At 46.0% G+C, this 19924-nt stretch overlaps 1 protein-coding gene across 1 annotated transcript; it reads left to right on the plus strand.

Annotated features, from left to right (window-relative positions):
• The first annotated feature begins 4312 nt into the window (after nucleotides 1-4312).
• On the plus strand, nucleotides 4313-7589 carry LOC123079675 (UDP-glucuronic acid decarboxylase 1). Its single transcript, XM_044502477.1, has 7 exons — nucleotides 4313-4935; nucleotides 5373-5520; nucleotides 5611-5690; nucleotides 6169-6252; nucleotides 6342-6416; nucleotides 6906-6998; nucleotides 7074-7589. The coding sequence occupies exons 1-7, from the start codon at nucleotides 4378-4380 to the stop codon at nucleotides 7260-7262; spliced, it is 1227 nt and encodes a 408-aa protein (XP_044358412.1). The 5' UTR covers nucleotides 4313-4377; the 3' UTR covers nucleotides 7263-7589.
• The last annotated feature ends 12335 nt before the right edge of the window (nucleotides 7590-19924 follow it).

A 19924-nucleotide genomic window follows, 5' to 3' on the forward strand; every position in this document is an offset into this window, starting at 1 on the left:
TTTATTTTTACAAAACAATATTTTATTAAAAACATTTTTGAGGTCTACTATGTATATGAACACTATTTTCTCCAAAAGTTTTAATTTCAAAGTTATTTAATTTTATCTATTTACTTTTTGAAAAGGTAGAAACGACATTGAAATAAGGAAAACATTTATTTTCTTCTAAATTTCCCAAGAAAATTAGGAAATATATTTATATTTTTATTATAAAAATCATATGTGAGTATAGTCACATGGTCATGCCCAACATTTTCCATTTCTGACATGCACTAGTGATAGCTTTGTCGCGTCGGGAACATGTAGGCTTGACATGCACCGGTGATTATGTTGTTCTTCTGTTGAGGCATGCTCTATTGTCACTTCAGGTTATCAGAGCGACCTGCCACGCCGGTATCGCCGATGTAGTTTGATCGGTCCTATGCATTTAAAAAAAACTGAACTGGCAATTGAACAGTGAGGCTTTCGGTTCAACTTTTTACTGGTTGGACCGCTAGCTCATCGATTCATTGGCGACAAAAAGCTAGAATATTTAAACTATTTAAAAAAATCAACCCCACATCAAATGAATACATATATTGGATGTAAACCATTATGAGTACCTCTGAGAGATTGATCCGGCCGGTCTTGAGATTGACGAAGTCACCATAGGTGCCTTGCTATCGACGGGGACGTCACCTCCTACTGAAATAATATTTCGCTTTAGGAGACACACATGCGTCAAACATGGGTTTTAATCTCCGATGGGTTTGGGTTATAACCACCCTCCTAACTATACGACCACATGTTGTTTCTCAACAAATTGCTACGTTTTGACTACACATGCTTGCTTGCATCTGTTCACCGGAGAACAAAGAACATGTCACTTGACCAAATCACATGCAACAATATTTTTAGGTCATGTACCTATAAACGATGTGAGTATGCTTGGGTTGTATCCAAAACCTACTTATAGCGGCGAATCAGGTGTAGTTTAGTTGATTAGTTTTTTGATGGTTGAACATGTCCAACTGAGTTCAAGTCTTAGACTTGTCGCGGATGCTTGCATTGCATACATGTGAAGTGTCGGTATTGCGCTTCACAAAGATCTACTCTAGCAATTATTTCGTAGTGACCAAACTAATGTTTCACATGCATATACTTCTCTATTTATGGTAGTTTGTTTCGTTCTCAATATTGACTTAATCACATGGAAGCAAGAAAACCTTGAACGTGTTTTTGGAGCTTCAAACCATGTAATACGATTGTTTCAATGGTGTGACCACATTTTACATGTTTAGCCTGTAAAATCGATACAAATATGTGGTTAGTCATACATATTTGTTGATTTTGTGCAAATGTACATCTCTCAACGGCGTCATCTTCTCCTATGATGGCACCAACTATGGTTTAAGGGGCACTACAGTGAAGATGAAAGGTGGACATAGTGAGGCCTCCTCCATCTCGGATGAGAGGAGGATGATCACTGCATTTCATTCTCCTCAATGTTACCTGGTCTAAAGGAAAGTAAGCTAATGAACCCAAGTCGCCTCTCAAAAAAGGTGTACGTGGTTGGGGCGTGACGAAATGGCTCCCGAGTTCATCTGCTCCCCCGGGTGAATAGTAAAATAAATAAAAATATACTAGAAAAGATGTTTGAGTGCGTGATGTGCCAAATTTGGTGGCATTTGAACACCTGAGTAGCTCTTGAAAAAAAATTAAGGTCTGTGAGAAAGTTTACTGTTTGAACCCAAATTATTTTTGTTTTTGCTAATAGCTACTCAGATGTTCAAATACCATGAAATTTGGCATGGACATCACGCACTCAAACATCTTCCATTCATTTTTTTAGATTGTTTTTAGTTTTTATAGTATTTTTTACTGTTCACCAAGATTAGACGAGCTCGGGCTCAGACTTGGATATTCATACGCGATTGCTCATACTCTCAGGTTTGGTGCACTTGGTCTATTCAAGTAAGAAATGTAAGTATTTCTTTGATTCGGTCCATTTTGCACCCTGTATATATTTCTCGCAGTTGGTCCACTTAACATCAGCATTCATTTAAACACCTAAAAGAGCAAAACGAGGCTAGCTACACTCTAAGATAGTTGGGAGCAATGTTGTTGATGGTTATTAAATGAGAGGAAAGGCCCAAAGCATAGAAAAAATATAGCCCCCCCTCCGCGCCGCCTCCTCTGAGGTGACTCGGGGGCGAACCCTAGCCTCCCCGCCCGTTTCGTCCTCGTCTCTCCCCTCGCCGCCGCTACCAGAGGTGCTCACCGGCGCGGCCGCGTGGCACCAGTGAAGGTGGCGGCGGGGATCCGGGCGGCTCCATCGTGGGTGGAGTCCCTCGGTTTCCAGGGCGGCAGCCCTGGGTGGTGGCGCGCTGCGCGGCCTGTGTGGCGGGCAGCGCCGGCAGGTACAGGCGGGCCTCTTCCCCGACCGTGTGGGCGACGAGGAGGCGGTGGGCGTCGGCTGCCGCGGCGGCGGCCCCCCGCTGGTTGTTGGATTGCCATGGAGAAGCTCGTCCTCGTCCCCGATCTACTCCGATCTGCTGCGGATCCGGCCCCTGGTGGCTCCGACCGCCGTCCTCGGGTGCCGGTGCTTCGAATCTGGTGGCTCAAGGTGGATCCGGGGGAATCCCTTGGCCGGCGCAGCGGCCACATCAAAGGCGGCACCTTTCGGTGTTGTTCCCTTGTTGAAGGCTTCGGCGAGGATCCCCTTCCTCCCACCCTCCCTGGAGCTCAGGTAAAAGCCTCAGATCCCCCTGTTCCAGGTGACAACGGCATCGTGGTGGCGTGATCCTTCCTGAAGGCGTTGTTTAGAGGCTGCTCGAGCGGTGGTGATGTTGGTGGCGGTTCGATGACGGCGTGTGGCGGCCAGGCTTCATCTTCGGCAGCCTGCTCGGTTCTTGGTGTGGATGGTCCCGGCTGTCGGTGTGAGGGGATCGGTGTCCCTCTCGGCGCCTATGGTTTCCGGCGATTCCTAACCTGGACCGATGTATTGTGCTGCCATTCTTGGCCTTCTCCGTGGTTCGGCGCCTTCGTTCGACATCTCTTGTCTGGCGTTCTATCTTGTCGCTCCCAGTGACGGTGCTTGGGTTCCCGTTGCGTGTGGGTTTGCTCCTGCTGTCTCCCTTGGGCAACTTGGTCACCTTGATTTGGGTTCTTGGGGAACCACTCTGCTGGTCGCCAGTGCGACACCCATCGAGCCTGGGTGAAAGGGTAGTGGCCCTTTGCGGTGGCAGAGACAAATCTTTGTTGCCTTGTTTGGCCCTTCGGTGGCAGTCAGTGATCACAATACTCGCACGGTGGTGCCCTCCTCCCATGGCCTTAGTAGGTTAGCTGGTGTAGGTGTAGCGGCGGTCGTTGGCAACGGCGTGGTGTGTTCTTGCCCACTAGTTGTTGCCTTAGAGATGTTCTTCTTTGCACCTTGTATCCCTTTTTCCGCTTTCTCCCTTTGTGTATGTTGCTTTCATGTAATCTTGGCCGGTTGATGGCTTTGTTAATTCAAAGTCGGGCTAGGTTCGAGCTCTTCTCAGGCTCGGCCGGCGCCTTTTCTCTAAAAAAAATTAAATGAGAGGAAAGATGGCGAATAACAAAAAGCACAATAAAAAGGAGGCTAATGAAATGGATATTGACACCACTGTGACGTATATTTTATTGGTACCCCATGGACCACGCCAGCTAAAACCAAATCATTAGAAACTAGTCTCCAAGACCACATTAAGGCAACATCCAAAGCACTTTAAAACTTATCTCATGGACGGATGTTTGGAAAGTTTGGCACCGAATGCAAATTTGAACTAAATATCCAAACTTCCGATACAAACTTCCTCATCTAAAGTCTAAACACATCCTTATCAAGCACTAATATGGACACATCAACTTTCTTTGTTTGCCTCTCCAAACTCTTTTTATAATCATATCACTAGGCATTATATATAGACACTAAGGACTTTCATTTTTATTATTGAATGAAAATTTGATACAAATAAGCGGACTACAATTTATGATTTAGCTTAACATTGATTGGTAAGCTTGGCACATGCGCCAAGCCTTTTGATTTTAACGTGTACACTCACATCTTTGCATTGATATTCGACAATTTCTCTCACTTTTAACGTCTGCTCAACGTCGAGACACGCGGATGCTTTTATATGTTTGTGGAGTAACCCGTGGTTTTGTCGTCGAGTGTATCACACACAACCTTCCATAAAGTTTCAGGGGTGCAAAACAAAGTTGTTCCCACTTTTTAACAGAAAAATGGAAATATTGGAGGACCAATCCGCAACAAATGGTGAACCCCTCCTCGCACACTTGAGCTCGTTTTCTTGGCCTCCCCCCACCAGCAACCCACCGCACCAAACGCCGCCTCCTCCCCGCCGCTCTCCCGACATGAAGCAGCTCCACAAGTCCCCCACCCACGCCCCGTCGCCGGCGCACGCGCCGGCGTCCAAGATCTCCAAGCCCGCGCGCCCCGGGCCGCGCACCTGGGTCGGCTACCTCCTCCGCGAGCAGCGCCTCCTCTTCGTCCTCCTCGGCGCGCTCATCGCCACCTCCTTCTTCCTCCTCCGCCCCTACCTCTTCTCCCTGTCGGCCTCCAACCCCACCGAGCGCAGCCCCATCTTCAACTTCGCCGCCCACTCGTCCGACCCCCGCGGCGTCCCCGCGGGCTTCCGCCCGCCGCCTCGCCGCGTCGTCGTCACCGGCGGGGCGGGCTTCGTGGGCAGCCACCTCGTCGACAGGCTGCTGGAGCAGGGGGACAGCGTGATCGTGGTGGACAACTTCTTCACCGGGAGGAAGGAGAACGTCGCGCACCACCTGCGGAACCCCAGGTTCGAGCTGCTCCGCCACGACGTCGTCGAGCCCATCCTTCTCGAGGTCGACCGGATCTACCACCTCGCGTGCCCCGCATCGCCCGTGCACTACAAGTACAACCCCATCAAGACGATCATATCCTTCTCGACGCCTGGATCTATACATACTGTTTGATTTGCTTACATTGAAAGCGACTTGATTTCGATCTTCTTTTTGTGCGGTTGGTCGGAGGTATGCTGGATGCAGATCGGGCACAATAGTGATGGTTGTGGCCCGGATCAAGCGCACGCGGTGGTTGTTTGGCTGTTATGCTTGGACTTAGGAGCGCTCTGTTTCATTAAATTTACCACTTTTTTCATAGAAAACCTACATTTGCAATAGGGGGATCTCGAACAAATAATTGTCTGTTGTGATGCACATAAATGTTTTCTCAGATTTGACACTGCCTTAGACGATCAGTTGTGAGAGTTCTCTTATTTTGTAACTAGTTTTATTTCACTATCATTTGAGAGTACTCTTCTTTTTGTGCTTCAGTTATATACAGTATGATTTGTCCTCTTAACAATTAGCACAAGACAAATGTCATGGGAACCTTGAATATGTTGGGTCTGGCAAAGCGAATCGGTGCAAGGTTCTTGTTGACTAGCACAAGTGAAGTTTATGGTGACCCACTTGAGCATCCGCAGAAGGAAACTTATTGGGGGCATGTTAATCCTATAGGTACTGTATTATTAGTTTATACCACTTCATTGTGCTCACTGCTCAGCACCTCATATTACCTCCAGAGGATTAAACCCTTGCGTTTTTCAGGCGTTAGGAGTTGTTATGACGAGGGCAAAAGAACAGCAGAGACTTTGACTATGGACTACCATCGTGGTGGTGGTGTTGCGGTAATTATCTAGTTATATCCACTCCGTCTCTTCGACCGGGTTTATGTTATAATTAGGAAAATACTAATCCCTCGATCCAAAATAAGTGTTGCAGTTTTGAACCGGGGTTAGTTCAAAACTGCGACACTTATAATGGATCGCAGGTAGTATTTTGTACGCTCTTAGATCCTGTAAGATTTTCCTTTGCATTCACTTAGCTGGCAAAGTGTGAACTAGTGGAAGCATTATCCAATCATCTTTAGTTACCATAATTGATGTATCCCATTTCAGTTATTTAGAAGTGAAAATATCTAGGTCTGTGCAACTCATTCATTAAATTTTGTTCGAATCCTATAATTATTCATGAGACAATAAATGATTAAAATGCCGTTTACATTAACATGCGCTATGTTTTAGTGTCTTGGCACAACGCATGTGACCACACTGTCTTAATTGTAGCCAAATCTCTACAAACTTTTGCTAACTGGCATAAATGCAGGTACGAATTGCTCGTATTTTCAATACATATGGCCCTCGTATGTGCCTGGATGATGGCCGTGTGGTTAGCAATTTTGTTGCACAGGTCTGTTAGCCACATATCATGTATTACTAGTTTTTAGCTGCACCATTTGCTGAAGCCCTGACCTATATGTCTCATGGGTGTCCTTTCAGGCACTGCGCAAACATCCAATGACAGTATATGGCGATGGAAAACAAACTCGAAGTTTTCAGTATGTTTCTGATCTGGTAAGCGCTGTGCAATATTCTTGTTGTGTATTGATTGTCTCATGTGTTCATATATACTTGTTTGTTGCAATTCTTTTTCTCTGTTGTTCCATGTTATAATTTCTCGGAGTAACATTTTCTTTTGTAGTTTAGCTGTATACTCGATGAACTTGGATGAAACAAAATGTTTTGTCCGTAGAAACTTGTGCTTTTTGTTTGACCAATAGTATTCAGTCCCGCACCTTCACAGAAACACTTTCAAATAACTAATATAAACTGAGGCCAAGGAAATTAGCTGTTGATAGGTTTGTTCGCAGGAAAAAAATAGCTTCAGTATTTTTGTCTGTTGCATCTACTTTTCCCCTTTGCATACAAATATCAAATGTTTTTTAATCATATCACCTGCTTGCTTATCTTTATTAGATGAGTGCAGATCAATGGCTATACAGACCTTTTGATTTCTCTTATCAAGTCTAAGTTTGTCATGATATTTCCATCCATGTCTAATAGGTTGCTGGATTGATGGCTCTGATGGAGAGTGAACATATTGGCCCTTTCAATCTGGGAAACCCAGGAGAGTTCACCATGTTGGAACTTGCAGAGGTCTGTACAAGAGTGTTTTTAGATACTTTTAATCTAAAATGGTTCGTAGTAAATGAATATCCTGCCTTTTTCCAGGTTGTGAAGGAAACAATTGACCCAATGTCGACAATTGAATTCAAGCCCAACACAGCTGATGATCCCCATATGAGAAAGCCCGATATTACCAAGGCCAAGCAACTGCTAGGTTGGGAGCCAAAGGTATCTCTGAAGGAAGGCCTTCCCTTGATGGTGACAGATTTCCGCAAAAGGATCTTGGATGAGTAATCAAGGCAACACTGAGATGAATCTATTTGGTTCTGAATGCTGCGAATATAGGCAAATGTGCTTCACCAACTGGATCCATCCAGTACAATTCTGTGTTTGTATAACGACCTTGTAGAATCATTTAAATTTGTTTTCGTCTTGGTGAGACTGGACAGAAGTAACCAATGGTTTTTTGTCCACATGTGGAACTATAGAAGTGAAGTGAAAGATAGGTGAAGAGGTTGTATTTCAGGAGCTATTGGGTTCAGTTTTGGACTTTCAGTTAACTCCTAACTGTAAAATGAATACTTGATATAAGTGAAATGTAATGGGATGAGATTGCATATATATCCTGTTCAGTTAAGTCTCGTTCCTTCGGTGTGTGTCGAACTGTCAATGTACAAGTTTCACTTGTTGAAAACTCTGAATCTTCTTGCAGAGAAGTTGATTGCAGAATGGTATGTGAGACTTCACAGCCTTCACTTGAGGTGCACACTGAAACTAAGAATCCTGCTGAAGCTGACATTTCCGCTTGTTTCAGGTACATCCGCTGCTCTGATAACAGCGAAACCGGTGGTGCCGTCGTACCTTCCCGTCCCTCCGACCACCGCGACATGACACTCCTCCTGGCCATCACGGTGGACTCCGAAGAACCTGATGCTATCCTGCGTGCCAGCGCCGGTGAACAGGGCCTTCACTGCCACCATACGGCTGCTGTTATCATCCAAGCTGGTGACAAGAACGCCCTGCAGCTTCCCAGCCAAGGGCAGCCCAAACTCTCTCTTGCCGTGGAATTGCTCATCGACGACGGTCACCGTGCCGGGGCGGAGCGCCCCAGGCCGCGTCAAGGCGCGCAGCCAGCTGCCGGGGTGGCCGATCGGGCCTTGGCTGGTGAAGGCAGGGTGTTTCGAGGAAGGGGTGCCGCCGGCATTTGGTGGCGCGCCTCCGTTGGTGTAGAGCGTTATGGTCTGGCCGGAGCCGTGGGGAGTGGGCGGGGGGCTGTGGCCTGCCGGGCGGCGGCCCGACGCGGTGTTTACCGTGATTAGTAGGAGCGTGAGAGCAATGCAGGCTCGGGTAAGGATGTGGGCACGACCTTGTGGTTGCATCTTGGCTCGGTCGTGAGGTTACGGGCATCTGCCGTGTGATTTGCTTAAGTAGCGCAGAGTGGAGTTGGTTCAGGAAGCCAAGCTGCTCCGTTTGGCTCTGCAGCGAGCCATCAACTCCATTTGGTTCACGACAGCCAGCAACTCCGTTCAATAAGAATACGTCTCCGTTTAAGGGACAAGTAATATGGATCAGATGAGAGGGAGTAATATCTTCCTAGCCTGATCTTATTCATACAAGCTATTCTGAGCATCTGTCAGGCTGATCTTGAAGAAGTTGGTGTTCTGTATTTGGGCGCATGAAAAAGGTAAATCACCTAAATTACACCTGCTGCGCAACAATGTCTCCAAGAATTCTCTGCTGTCGGCTCAGGTCATTCGACTGTCCTCCCCTGCCACGACTTGGTAAGCAGGCGCCAAGACTTCTTCGGGAGAGTGCGTGGGGCATTATTTTCCGAGTTGCTGCACTCTGGTCTTCCATTAGTCCCTAGAGAATAATTTGATTCTGGTCTTTTACTTTTCACATTACTGTTTGTTGATTAGATTGTGTAAGTATTAGTATCATGGAGTACATAGTTGCACATGCTAATTCATGACTAGATCCTGTTGCCCACTTTGACGATCTGTGACCTTAGATGTAGTATCAATAGTGATCCCTTCGTGGAAGAACTAGAATTTCCTGGATCATTCCTCAGGTTAAGATGAAATCAACGTGACAACCTCTTCAGGTTGTTGGTCATGTGAGCTCAAGTACTGTCGGATTAGAGCATTTCTGGCTGCTCCAACAAGGCTTATCTACCTAAAAAATCAGTTTGAGGAGTTAAGCTACTTCTACCCCTTCCCCCAAAATCTATGGACGCCGATAACTGCTACACGTGTGAGCGTTAAGGGACCTACCCACACATTCTGTGTGGTGCCTAAGAGGACCAGCCCACACGCCTGTGTGTGGGCAAAATAACTAGCGCCCACACGCCTGTTTTTTCCCTTCCGGTCCTTCTTACACGCGTGCGTGTGCGCGAAATAGATAACGCCCACACGCCCGGTACGTCAGGCCTCGTACCTCGTGGTACCGCACGTCTCACATGACACTTTACCGCGCGCCCGCAGTTGCCATGGGCCGGACCCTCGTCCATGTTTGTTTAAGTGCAGTTGCCATGTCGCTGAACTACGGTTGCCATGTCGAACAACTACAGTTGCCATGTTTGCTCAATTGCAGTTGCCATTTCAGGTCAAAGTTCCAGATTGCCATTTTCTGGACAACTACAGCTGTTGCCATGTGTGGTTTGGTCTACTGCAGTTGCCATGATTTCAAAACTTTAGGAGTTGCCACCTACTAACACTAGGCAGTTGCCCATGTAGCACTACAAAAAAAGGCATGGCAAAAAAAACATGTTCGGGTAAAAGAGAGAGTTGCCATGTGCTCACAAGCACGCTAGGGCAGTTGCCATGTAAAAAGAAAGAGTTGCCATCTGCTTACGTGCACGCTAGGGCAGTTTGCCATGTACCATACAAAACATAAGGCAACTGACATGTTCGGGTAAAAAAAAAGAGTTGCCATCTGCTTGGAATCACACTAGGGCAGTTGCCATGTACACTGCAAAACGCATGGCAACTGACAGCTTGGGTGTGGGAGAGGAGGCGGGCGTGTGGGCGAGATGGCAAACGCCCACACACCAGCCCTTGTACGTGACTGAAAACTGGTGTGTGGGCGAACTGCTAAACGCCCACACACCGGCCCCTCCGTGTGGTAAAACAGATGTGTGGGCGACCTCTCTCACACACCACACACGCGAGTTGTCCTACGTGGCATACAAAATCAGCTAATTCGTGCCAAGATTCGTGCAGAAGTTACTGGACGGTGATGGAGGCGTGTGGGTGAGTTGGCTAACGCCCACACGTGTGGGCGTTACACTTTTCGAAATCTATAAGGGCAACTCCAACGCGGGTCACCTATTGAACATCATCAAATATCCACGGATACATCCGACGTGTCCACAAACAACCGACCGAGCGGAGGGCATCCAACTGGAGTCACCAAATGTTCGCCCCTTGTCCAGCATCCTTCCTTTGACAAATTTATCGAGACCAAAATGCATGGGATGTTCAACAAGTTTTTCACATCCATGATCCATCGATCCCATAAGCCCCCAATCTGGCTAACCGTGCCAAATAACTCAATTTTTAGCCTCCTTTTACGCAAAGCGTTTGTACATGGTAGCCGTGATCCAGGTCCGCACCTTCACCTGGCCACACTTTTGCACTTGTTTATATGTGTCGGCATACTTGTTGACCTCCAATTAAATGGTGTACCATTGATGGCCTAGTGATTTCGGATTGCGGTCATGGATGACTTCATTCTTGTAGGGGCGGGGTCGTAGTGCCTTTTGCTCATGAAACCTACCCTGCACACTTTGCCAAAAAGCCGAGCTCTCTTCCTCAGTTCCTTAAAATGCATCAATGATGGTGTAATTTTTTGACCCATTTTAGAGCTCATTTGCTGCATAGAAACTCATTATATCATGTTCCATTGAGCCACTTTCATGTCCATTATGCATGATTTTCAGTTTGCACTCATTTTATTGTGAGCATTGCATAGTCTTTATTTTTTATTAGTTTTCTGTATTTGTTGTGTTTGTAGATGATTTGGAACTCCCATGGACTAAGCACGATAAAAGGACCAAGGTTGGGAACAATATGGATGAATTACAAGCACCAAATAAAGGCCTTTCGTTGAGTCTGTGAAAAAGAGATCTTCCAACAAGCACAAATTGAAGATCCAATATTAGGAGGTTATTGGGCTTCTCGATGCATATCCAACGAGCCCAAAACGCCTGAATCAAAGTAATTTGTACGAGGAAATGGCGACCGAATTACTAAACTCCACGCTCAACCTCAAGAGCGAACGACAGTGCGCGGTATGACCGTGCACGACAGTACTGACATTCGCTTGAGCTGTTATGGGCAACGGGAATCGCCTTAACTTCCATGATTCTTCACCGATTTTGCCCCATTTGTTCCTACAACATTCCTGCACATCAAGGAAGGTATTGGGCGATGTTTAGGCTCATGTAGAGCTCTTGGATGAAAATAAAGAAGTTGCATCCATTGAGGAGACCAGTGGAGGCCTGCTATTTATACATGTCCAACCTTATCCACCGACAATAATCATCATCACCGTCATATTGATTTCTCCCGCATTGGGGCCTTCATCCATGTAACGCCAAGAGGCATTGGGGGGGGGGGGGGATTGACGGTGTCCTAGACTAGGGGGTCCCAGCCTAGCCGGGCTAGTACATGGGCCGAACCTCTAGCCCATCGAGGAGGAGAGACTTCGGAGGCCTTTAATCTGCCCCGACCGAAGACTTGGAGTGTACTTCAAGTATATCTGTTAGATTCGGCATGTAAACCCTAGATGGCAACCGACCATGTGTAACCCTATATACCCCTGGTGCCTATATAAGCCGGAGGTTTAGTCCGTAGAGATCATTCTTTCATCATCATCATCATACTCCTAGGGTTTAGACCAAAACTCACGATCTTGGGGTAGATCAACTATGTACCTCGATACACCCATAATATAAGCTAGAGCAGGACATAGGGTTTTACCACCTTAAAGAGGGCCCGGACCTGGGTAAAAGCTTGGTGTCCTCTGTCTCTTGTTACCCATCGATCCTATCACACAGCTCGGCCCCCCCTACCCGAGGCATACCGGTTTTGACACCGACACCAAGCCTCATCTCCATCTATTGCAACCTTGAATGAAGGTCGTGAAGGAAGCCAATGAAGGATCCGCCATTATCGGGGCGCATTCATGCGCGTTGCCGCTGCCGCGTGGTCACCTCCATCACCACCACTCCTTCGTCCTTTACCATCACGGAAAAATAAAAATGAAAGAAAATAAAAAGGAAAATGAAAGCAAATAAAAATAAAAGTGTTGGAACAAACCAACACGAGTGTTTCCAAGCTCAGCGAGCTGAAGTACAACCTCATTACAATTTATCAAATACCACCGCATCTTGATGTAGACGTGGTAGTGACCTCCCCCAAGCTTAAGCTTTTGCAAGCCCAAATCGGTGAAATCATTGTGGCGGTTGGTCAGGAGCCCATCCTTGGCTCCAGTTGTAGAAGCCGGTGTTCATGTAGGCGGACGTATCTCGAAGGGACTCGATGAGGTTACTCATGTCATTGGAGCCCGGGAGACTGTAGAGGTTTGTATAGGTGGTGTAGGCTTTTTGTTGTGGTTGCTCCTCGTAGGGATGCTCCTCTTCTTCGTCAGGGGCAAGTTCTTCTTCATCTACTTGTTTAGGTTCTAGGCCTTGATTTCTACTACAGAACTTTCTTCTCGTAGACTCTGTTGGGCTTCCAAGCGTAGAGTTTTGTAGGACAACAAATTTTTTCCCTCAAGTGGATGACCTAAGGTTTAGCAATCCGCGGGAGGTGTAGGATGAAGATTGTCTCTCTCAGGCAACCCTGCAATCAAATACAAGAAATCTCTTGTGTCCCCAACACACCCAATACAATGGTAAATTGTATAGGTGCACTAGTTCAGCGAAGAGATGATGATACAAGTGTAGTATGGATATAGTAGATATAGGTTTTTGTAATCCGAAGAAATAAAAATAGCAAGATAGCAAGTGACAAAAGCAAGCACAAACGGTATCACAATGCTTGAAAACAAGGTCTATGGTTCATACTTTCACTAGTGCAATCTCTCAATAGTCCTAACATAATTGAATCATAAAACCATCCCTCAACATGCGACAAAGAATCACTCTCTTATCGATAGCAGAGAACTGAAGATGAAATTGTTGTAGGTACCAAACCACCTCAAAGTTATCATTTCTGATCAATCTATTGAGCCATCTCTATAAGTGTCACAAAGTACCCTAGAGTTCGTACTAAAATAACACCATATGATACGCATCAATCAACTCTAATGTCACCTAGAGACTCCAATGTCGCCGCAAGTATCTATGAGTTAATTATTCGACATGCATCAAACAATTTTAGATTCATAATATTCAATCCAACACAAAGAACTTCAAAGATTACCCCAATGTTTCTATCCGAGGAAGTGGGACGAAAACGTGTATCAACATATGTGCCTAGATCACCCCATTGTCACCTCTGGAATCCGCAAGTTGATTACCAAAACATACATCAAGTGACTCAATAGGATACCCCATTGTCACCACGGGTATCCACATGCAAGACATGCAAGACATACATCAAGTGTTCTCAAATACAAAATATTCAATCCGATAATAATGAAACCTCAAAGGGAAAGACTCAATTCATCACAACAAGATAGAGAGGGAAGAACACCATATGATCCAACTATATTATCAAAGCTCGTGGTACATAAAGATCATGCCAAATCAAGAACACGGGAGAGAGAGAGATCAAACACATAGCACTGATACATACCCTCATCCCCGAGGATGAACTACTCCCTCCTCGTCATGGAGACCACCGGGATGATGAAGATGGCCTCCGGTTATGATTTCCCTCTCCGGTAGGGTGCCGGAAAAGGCATCCATATGAGATCTCTTCATAACAGAAGCTTGCAGCGGCGGAGTCGAAGTTCTAGGTTTATTTCTGGGGGTTTCCCTATTTATAAAAAATTTCAGCGTTGGAATCACATGAAAGTTACGAGGGGCCCACAAGGCAACAACACACGGCCACCCCCAGGGTGCCCCGGGTTGTCTTGTCATCACCTTGCGAGTCTTTTGGTCCTCCCACGAAGCTTCATGGGTCTCTTATTGAAAGAACATGTGGTGCCCCCATGTTTGGTTTTGGTAACTGATGACAATATCGATGGACTAATGGCTGCCTTGAGTTATATTTGAAGGATTTTTTCATAGGAATTTCTTGAAGTCCATGTGTTGGTTTCAATTATCCAAAGATTGGTCATGTAGAAGACACGATACAAGGTTGATCAAGACTAAGTCAAAGTGTGAATCAAGTTGATCAACACGCGAAGCGTAGAAGATGTACCGAAAGGGATCAAGTGACCCCATGGTATGGTAATAATTGTCCATTACGCTTTGTGTACTAACCCATGGTCTAGGTGAGAGTTCTATGTGGGATTAGGTATGTTTCCATGGGCTTGCGTCAAGAGGAAGATCTCATACAACCCATGGAGGATGACATCAAGTGGTGATCGTCATCAAGATTACGGTGTGCAAGTTCAAGTGGAGCATCACGAAGAGATCATGCTTGAAGCTTGCCGTCCATTGTGGTGACAATGGACTTGTGAAGATGTGCCGAAGAGTGGCTCACCCATAGTGGAGTATGGGGGAGCAATCTACTTGTCTTCATCAAGCCAACGCAATCAAGAAAGGTGGTCCAACTTGAGGAAGTCAAGATCATCATCATCTAGCTCAAGTGGACTATCTGCAAGGCAAAGGTTTTCCCTTGATGGGTTTTCTATTTTATCGGTCTCATGGTGGTAGTTGGGAGACCGGGTTAAAGGATTGATTGCCGTTCTATCAAGGGGGGCTCTCTAGTAAGTAGCTTGATCGTATCATTCCTAGAGAGCTCAAACCATTGCATCCTTGCATCACCTTTCTTGGTTCTTGTTTGGTATTTCTCTTCGTGAGTTTTAGAGCTTATGGTCATCTTCATGACAAGCTTGAGTTCTTCAAAAAACGGAGTTCATATGCATCTTCTATGATGTTTTCGATGTTGGAATTTTTGCCGGTTCTTCATTCATAGAGGTTTCACATCTCTATATCATTGGCTTTTTTCCTACTGCCTCTTCTTACTTTAACCAGTCATTGTTTGCATAATACTCATCGTCATTGATCCAACAAGCTTGAGTTTGCTCAATTCGGAGCTCATATGCAGAAGTTATGGCAGTTCTGGTTTTCTTGCTCCTTCTATTTTGCTTGGGCAGTTTTTCAGCTTCAGCAGTAGTAGAGCGGTAGTACCTCTCAAGCAGTAGTACCTCTCCCCCGAGCGGTAGTACCGCTTAGGCTGTACTTCCGCTGACTAGTACCGCTTCCACTTCCGCTTATTTTTATGCTTCTGTTACCCAATCCGCTTGAGTGGAGTACCTCTCTAAGCAGTAGTACTGCTCCCCCTAGCGGTACAACCTCTCAAGCGGTACAACCTCTCCCCCGAGCAGTACTACCTCTCCGGTAGAACTACCATTCATGTTTTTCTATCTTGTTGGGCTGTTTTGACCGTGCTAAGTGGTAGTACCGCTTCCCCGGGCGGTAGTACCGCTTGTGCACGACTTGTGGCCATAATGGTTGGATTCGAGGGGGGGGGGGCTATTTAAGGGGGCCTTCTTCCCCAATGGTCCCCATCCTTTGAGCTCGTGTTTTCCCCCATTGTTGGCCTTCTTCGAGATTGCTATCTCTCAATCCCTCCATGGATTCTTGCTAGTTTTTTTGGGGGGGGGGAGAGGAGATCTAGATCCATATTTTCACCAATCACTTTCTCCTCTATGTGAGGGGAACACCTTGTATCTAGATCTTGGAGTTCTTAGTGTTCTCCTTCTTCTTCTTCCTCTCATATTCTTGGAGTTCTTAGTGTTCTCCTTCTTCTTCTTCCTCTCATATTCCACCATAGCTTTCGTTGCTTTGGTGGGATTTGAGAGTGAGGGACTTGGGCACTCCGTGTGCCCTTGCCATTGCATTAGTTGCATCGGTTTGAGTTCTCCACGGTGATATGTAGACGTGAAAAGTTGAGAAGCTTATTCCTCTTGGGTGCTTGGTACCCTAGAGCTTGTTCCTCTTGGGTGCTTGGGCACCCTAGACGGTTGGTGGTGTCGCGGAGCTCAATCATTGTGGTGTAAAGCTCCGGGCTTGCGTCGGGTTCTCCACTAGGTTGTGGAGATTACCCCGAGCAATTTGTACGGGTTCCAGTGACTGCCCCCAAGGGTTGCCAAAGTGTACGAGTTCGGTGACCGCCACAAGGGTTGCCATTTGTATGGGTTTGGTGACCGCCCTCAAGGGTCCCTTTGTGGAATCACGGCATTTTGCATTGTGAGAGGGCGTGAGGAGATTACGGTGGCCCTAGTGGTTCCTTAGGGAGCATTGTGCCTCCACACCGCTCCAAACAGAGATTAGCATCCGCAAGGGTGTGAACTTCGGGATACATCGTCATCTTCGCGTGCCTCAGTTATCTCTTACCCGAGCCCTTTACTTATGCACTTTACTTTGTGATAGCCATAGTATGACATGATATATATCTTGCTATCACTTAGTTGTTTATCATGCTTAGCATAAGTTGTTGGTGCACATAGGTGAGCCTAGTCGATTTAGGTTTTGTGCTTGACAAATTAAACGCTAGTTTTATTCCGCATTTATTCAAGCCTAAACCGTAATTATTTCAAAGCGCCTATTCACCGCCCCCTTCTAGGCGACATCCATGATCTTTCACTTATGTTCCAAAAAAATCATAAAAAGTTTCATCACGTTCGAACTTCGTTTGGTATGGATTTTCTGGAAAACCAAAAACAACCAGGAAACAACAACTGGCACTGGGCACTCAGTTAATATGTTAGTCCATGAAAATCATATAAAAGTGCATCAAAACCATATAAAATTATTGCTAACATTGCATGGATACTTCATGAATTGTAGATACGTTGGAGACGTATCACTCGCCTGCATTACTGCAGCTCCACTACCTCTCCTCTGACCTATCACGTCGCTCTCAAAGGCGTGTGCCACACACCGCCCTCGCAGGAGCTCGTCTGCATCCCCGCGGCGGCTCTCGGCCACGGCATCTCCTCCTTGTCTATTTAAGCCACCTGAACCCATCCTTCCTCCCCACTCACCTCACTCATTCCTCAATCGCCCTTGGGGCTCGAGAGCAAAGCCGAGGAGCCCTACTTCTCCATCTCCGGCGAGAGCTATGCCACTCAGCTCCCTTCTTACCTAGCTCGCTCTAGTGCTCCTCCTGCCAAACAGAGCCCCCCATTGATCTCCCCGCAGCCCACTGACCCTCCCCAACACCTTACCCGAGCCGATTGTCATCCGAATCACCAGAACCATCAATGCCCGAGGTGTGCCACCATTGGAGAAGATGACGCCGACGCCGTCCAGCCACCATTCGATGAGATGCGGGTACGGTTGGACTTCTCAGCGTGCGCCATATCCACAACCGCCCTCTCCCAGATCCGGTGCTGCCTCCACGTTGTCGTTCCATCGCTGGTGAACCGCCATCCTCTGTTCTCTCTCTCCCTCTTTCAAAACTGACGGGGAGGTCCCACCCGCCAGTGAACCAAACCCCAACAGAAGCGTTTTCAAGTGGAAACACATTCTGGAAATACGAAATCAACGTGGCCTCTCCAGGAATTTCTAGAAAATCAATTTAAATCCATTTTAATTCGAGTTTGACCCAAACTTTGACCAGCAATATCTCCTAAAATAAAAGGTCAATTGAGCTGATTCTTTTTACATTAATTTTCTTTTGAGCTCTTTTATTTTTTTGGTTTAGTTTGACATTTTTCTCTGCTATCTAGAATTTCAAGACATATAAATTGCTTTATGTCGTATTTATATTTTCTTGTTAATAATGTTTTTCCAGAGGATTTAATTCTGTGTGAAGACCAGGAGTATTTCAACACTCCCTTGGATCGAGGCAAGCCACAACTCTCATTTGCATGATTGCAATGCAATGCCATGGTTTAATTAATAATTTTGCCTAAGTTGAATTAACTCGAAATGATTTATCCATGACAAATCTTGAGTATTATTTGGTTATGCTACTACCATGTTCGTGATTGGATTGGATATGACTAGTAGTTTACAAGTTTGATATTGCCATGTTACCATTGGATTAATAGGATCATTAGCTATGATTTCATTATGACCATATTTGATATTATGCTGATGGAGTAAGTAGAAATGATATGGCTATATTATTCCTTGGATTATTGGTTGGATTTTTCTATGACTTGGATCACAGGTTGATAAATTATATTGGAGTAACCTTATGACACAGATATACCTTGGGTTTAAATTCCATCATTTGTTGGTCAAGTGCCACTGAACCGAACTACCTAGTGCAGCCACATCTATCTTTATGGGGTGGCCTGGCTTGGTTTATCAATATACTCTTTTATCGATACTTCCAAAGAGGGAGGGTTATACATGTGTGCTACCCTGATCAGGTAGGTGGCTATAATCTTGTGTACCCGGTTTGGTTATTGATCTCGGGTCCCGACGGGGGTAGTTTTTGTTAGCCACGGGGGGGGGGGGGGGGGGGCAGGGTGTCACAGGGGTGACATAGGGTCACCCAAGGCATGGCCCAAGAGGTATGTCGGTGGTACCGTAAAAGAGGAATACAATAGTTGAGTTTGTGGAAGCTGCACCGGTCCGTCGTAAGGCAAGCGTACGGAAGTTCGGGGCTAGGATCTTCAGAGTGTGAGTAAAGTGTGCAACCTCTACAGAGTGTAAAAATCTATTTGGATAGTCGTGTTCATGGTATTGGGCAGTTCGTAGTAGGTCATGATGATGGAATGACTTATACTATTGTTTGAGCAAGTAATAGTTTAGCAGGAAGCTGGTGATGATTATGGGAAGATCTTGAGGATGATCATTGGATGATTATGAGGTGATCTCGGAGTGATCACGATGATATATTGATTGGCTGGAAAGTCAAGAGTGAGATGGTCCATGTGACCATAAACGAGGATTTATCGTTACTACTAGTTTACATATCATGGTTATTACTTACCTTCACTCATAATAGTTGTTCATAACTTAACCTGTTAATGCTATGTTATTGTTTTTCCTTGATGCTTTTGGTTGTTGTTAGCTTGCGAGTACATTCAAAGTACTCACTTGGCGTGTCATGCCAGATTGCAGGTGTTGCTGTGATTGAATGTCAAGGATCCCAAGTCTGCGAGCTAGGATGTGTAGTACTGGTCAGTGTCCCTTTGTAGTGGAGTCCATCATCATCGTTGTTCCACTACTAGAAGTCGTCTCGCTACTACGAGTTTTGCTGCTGGCATAGGATTACCTTAATTAGCAAGTGCAGTGCCGCCATGCCTATGTAAACCTTGCAATATCGGAACCCTTGTACCCCATTATTTGTAATAAGAGATGTTCCATTCTATGCCAAGCAGTGTCGTGCTCCAGCAGACGTGATCTCTGGGCTAGAACACGGGGCATCTCGGTGCTATGAGCCGGGGTGCCATATTCTCACTTGATTTCATCCATAAATAGCTCATTTCTTGTGGAAACACAATAAAGAGAGGACTTGGGAATCCTATGCATAATTAGTCATTAGTGGCAATATCAGAGTGAATACCTCAGTTTTAATGAAATATATCAGTTTAAACTAAGGGTAGAGGAGTGTAAAAGTAGCACTCATCAGCGGGCGGTGTCGCTTCAATGTCAATGCGGTGACCAAGAAGCCTACTTTGGCCGTTGCACCACATTGAATCCATATTCCCACCCCTTCGCCTAACCGTGGATATTAAAGCAGGACTGGGGCACCGTTCACACCATACCGCACCACTTTTCGTTCCTCCCCACTCTGCCTGCTCTGGCGTCGTCCAGAGTAAGCATGATGGCAGGGTAGACGATGATGGAGGATGATTGATGTGCGTTGCGTGGA

Source organism: Triticum aestivum, chromosome 3D (genome assembly GCF_018294505.1).
Source record: "Triticum aestivum cultivar Chinese Spring chromosome 3D, IWGSC CS RefSeq v2.1, whole genome shotgun sequence".
NCBI classification, from domain to species: domain Eukaryota; kingdom Viridiplantae; phylum Streptophyta; class Magnoliopsida; order Poales; family Poaceae; genus Triticum; species Triticum aestivum.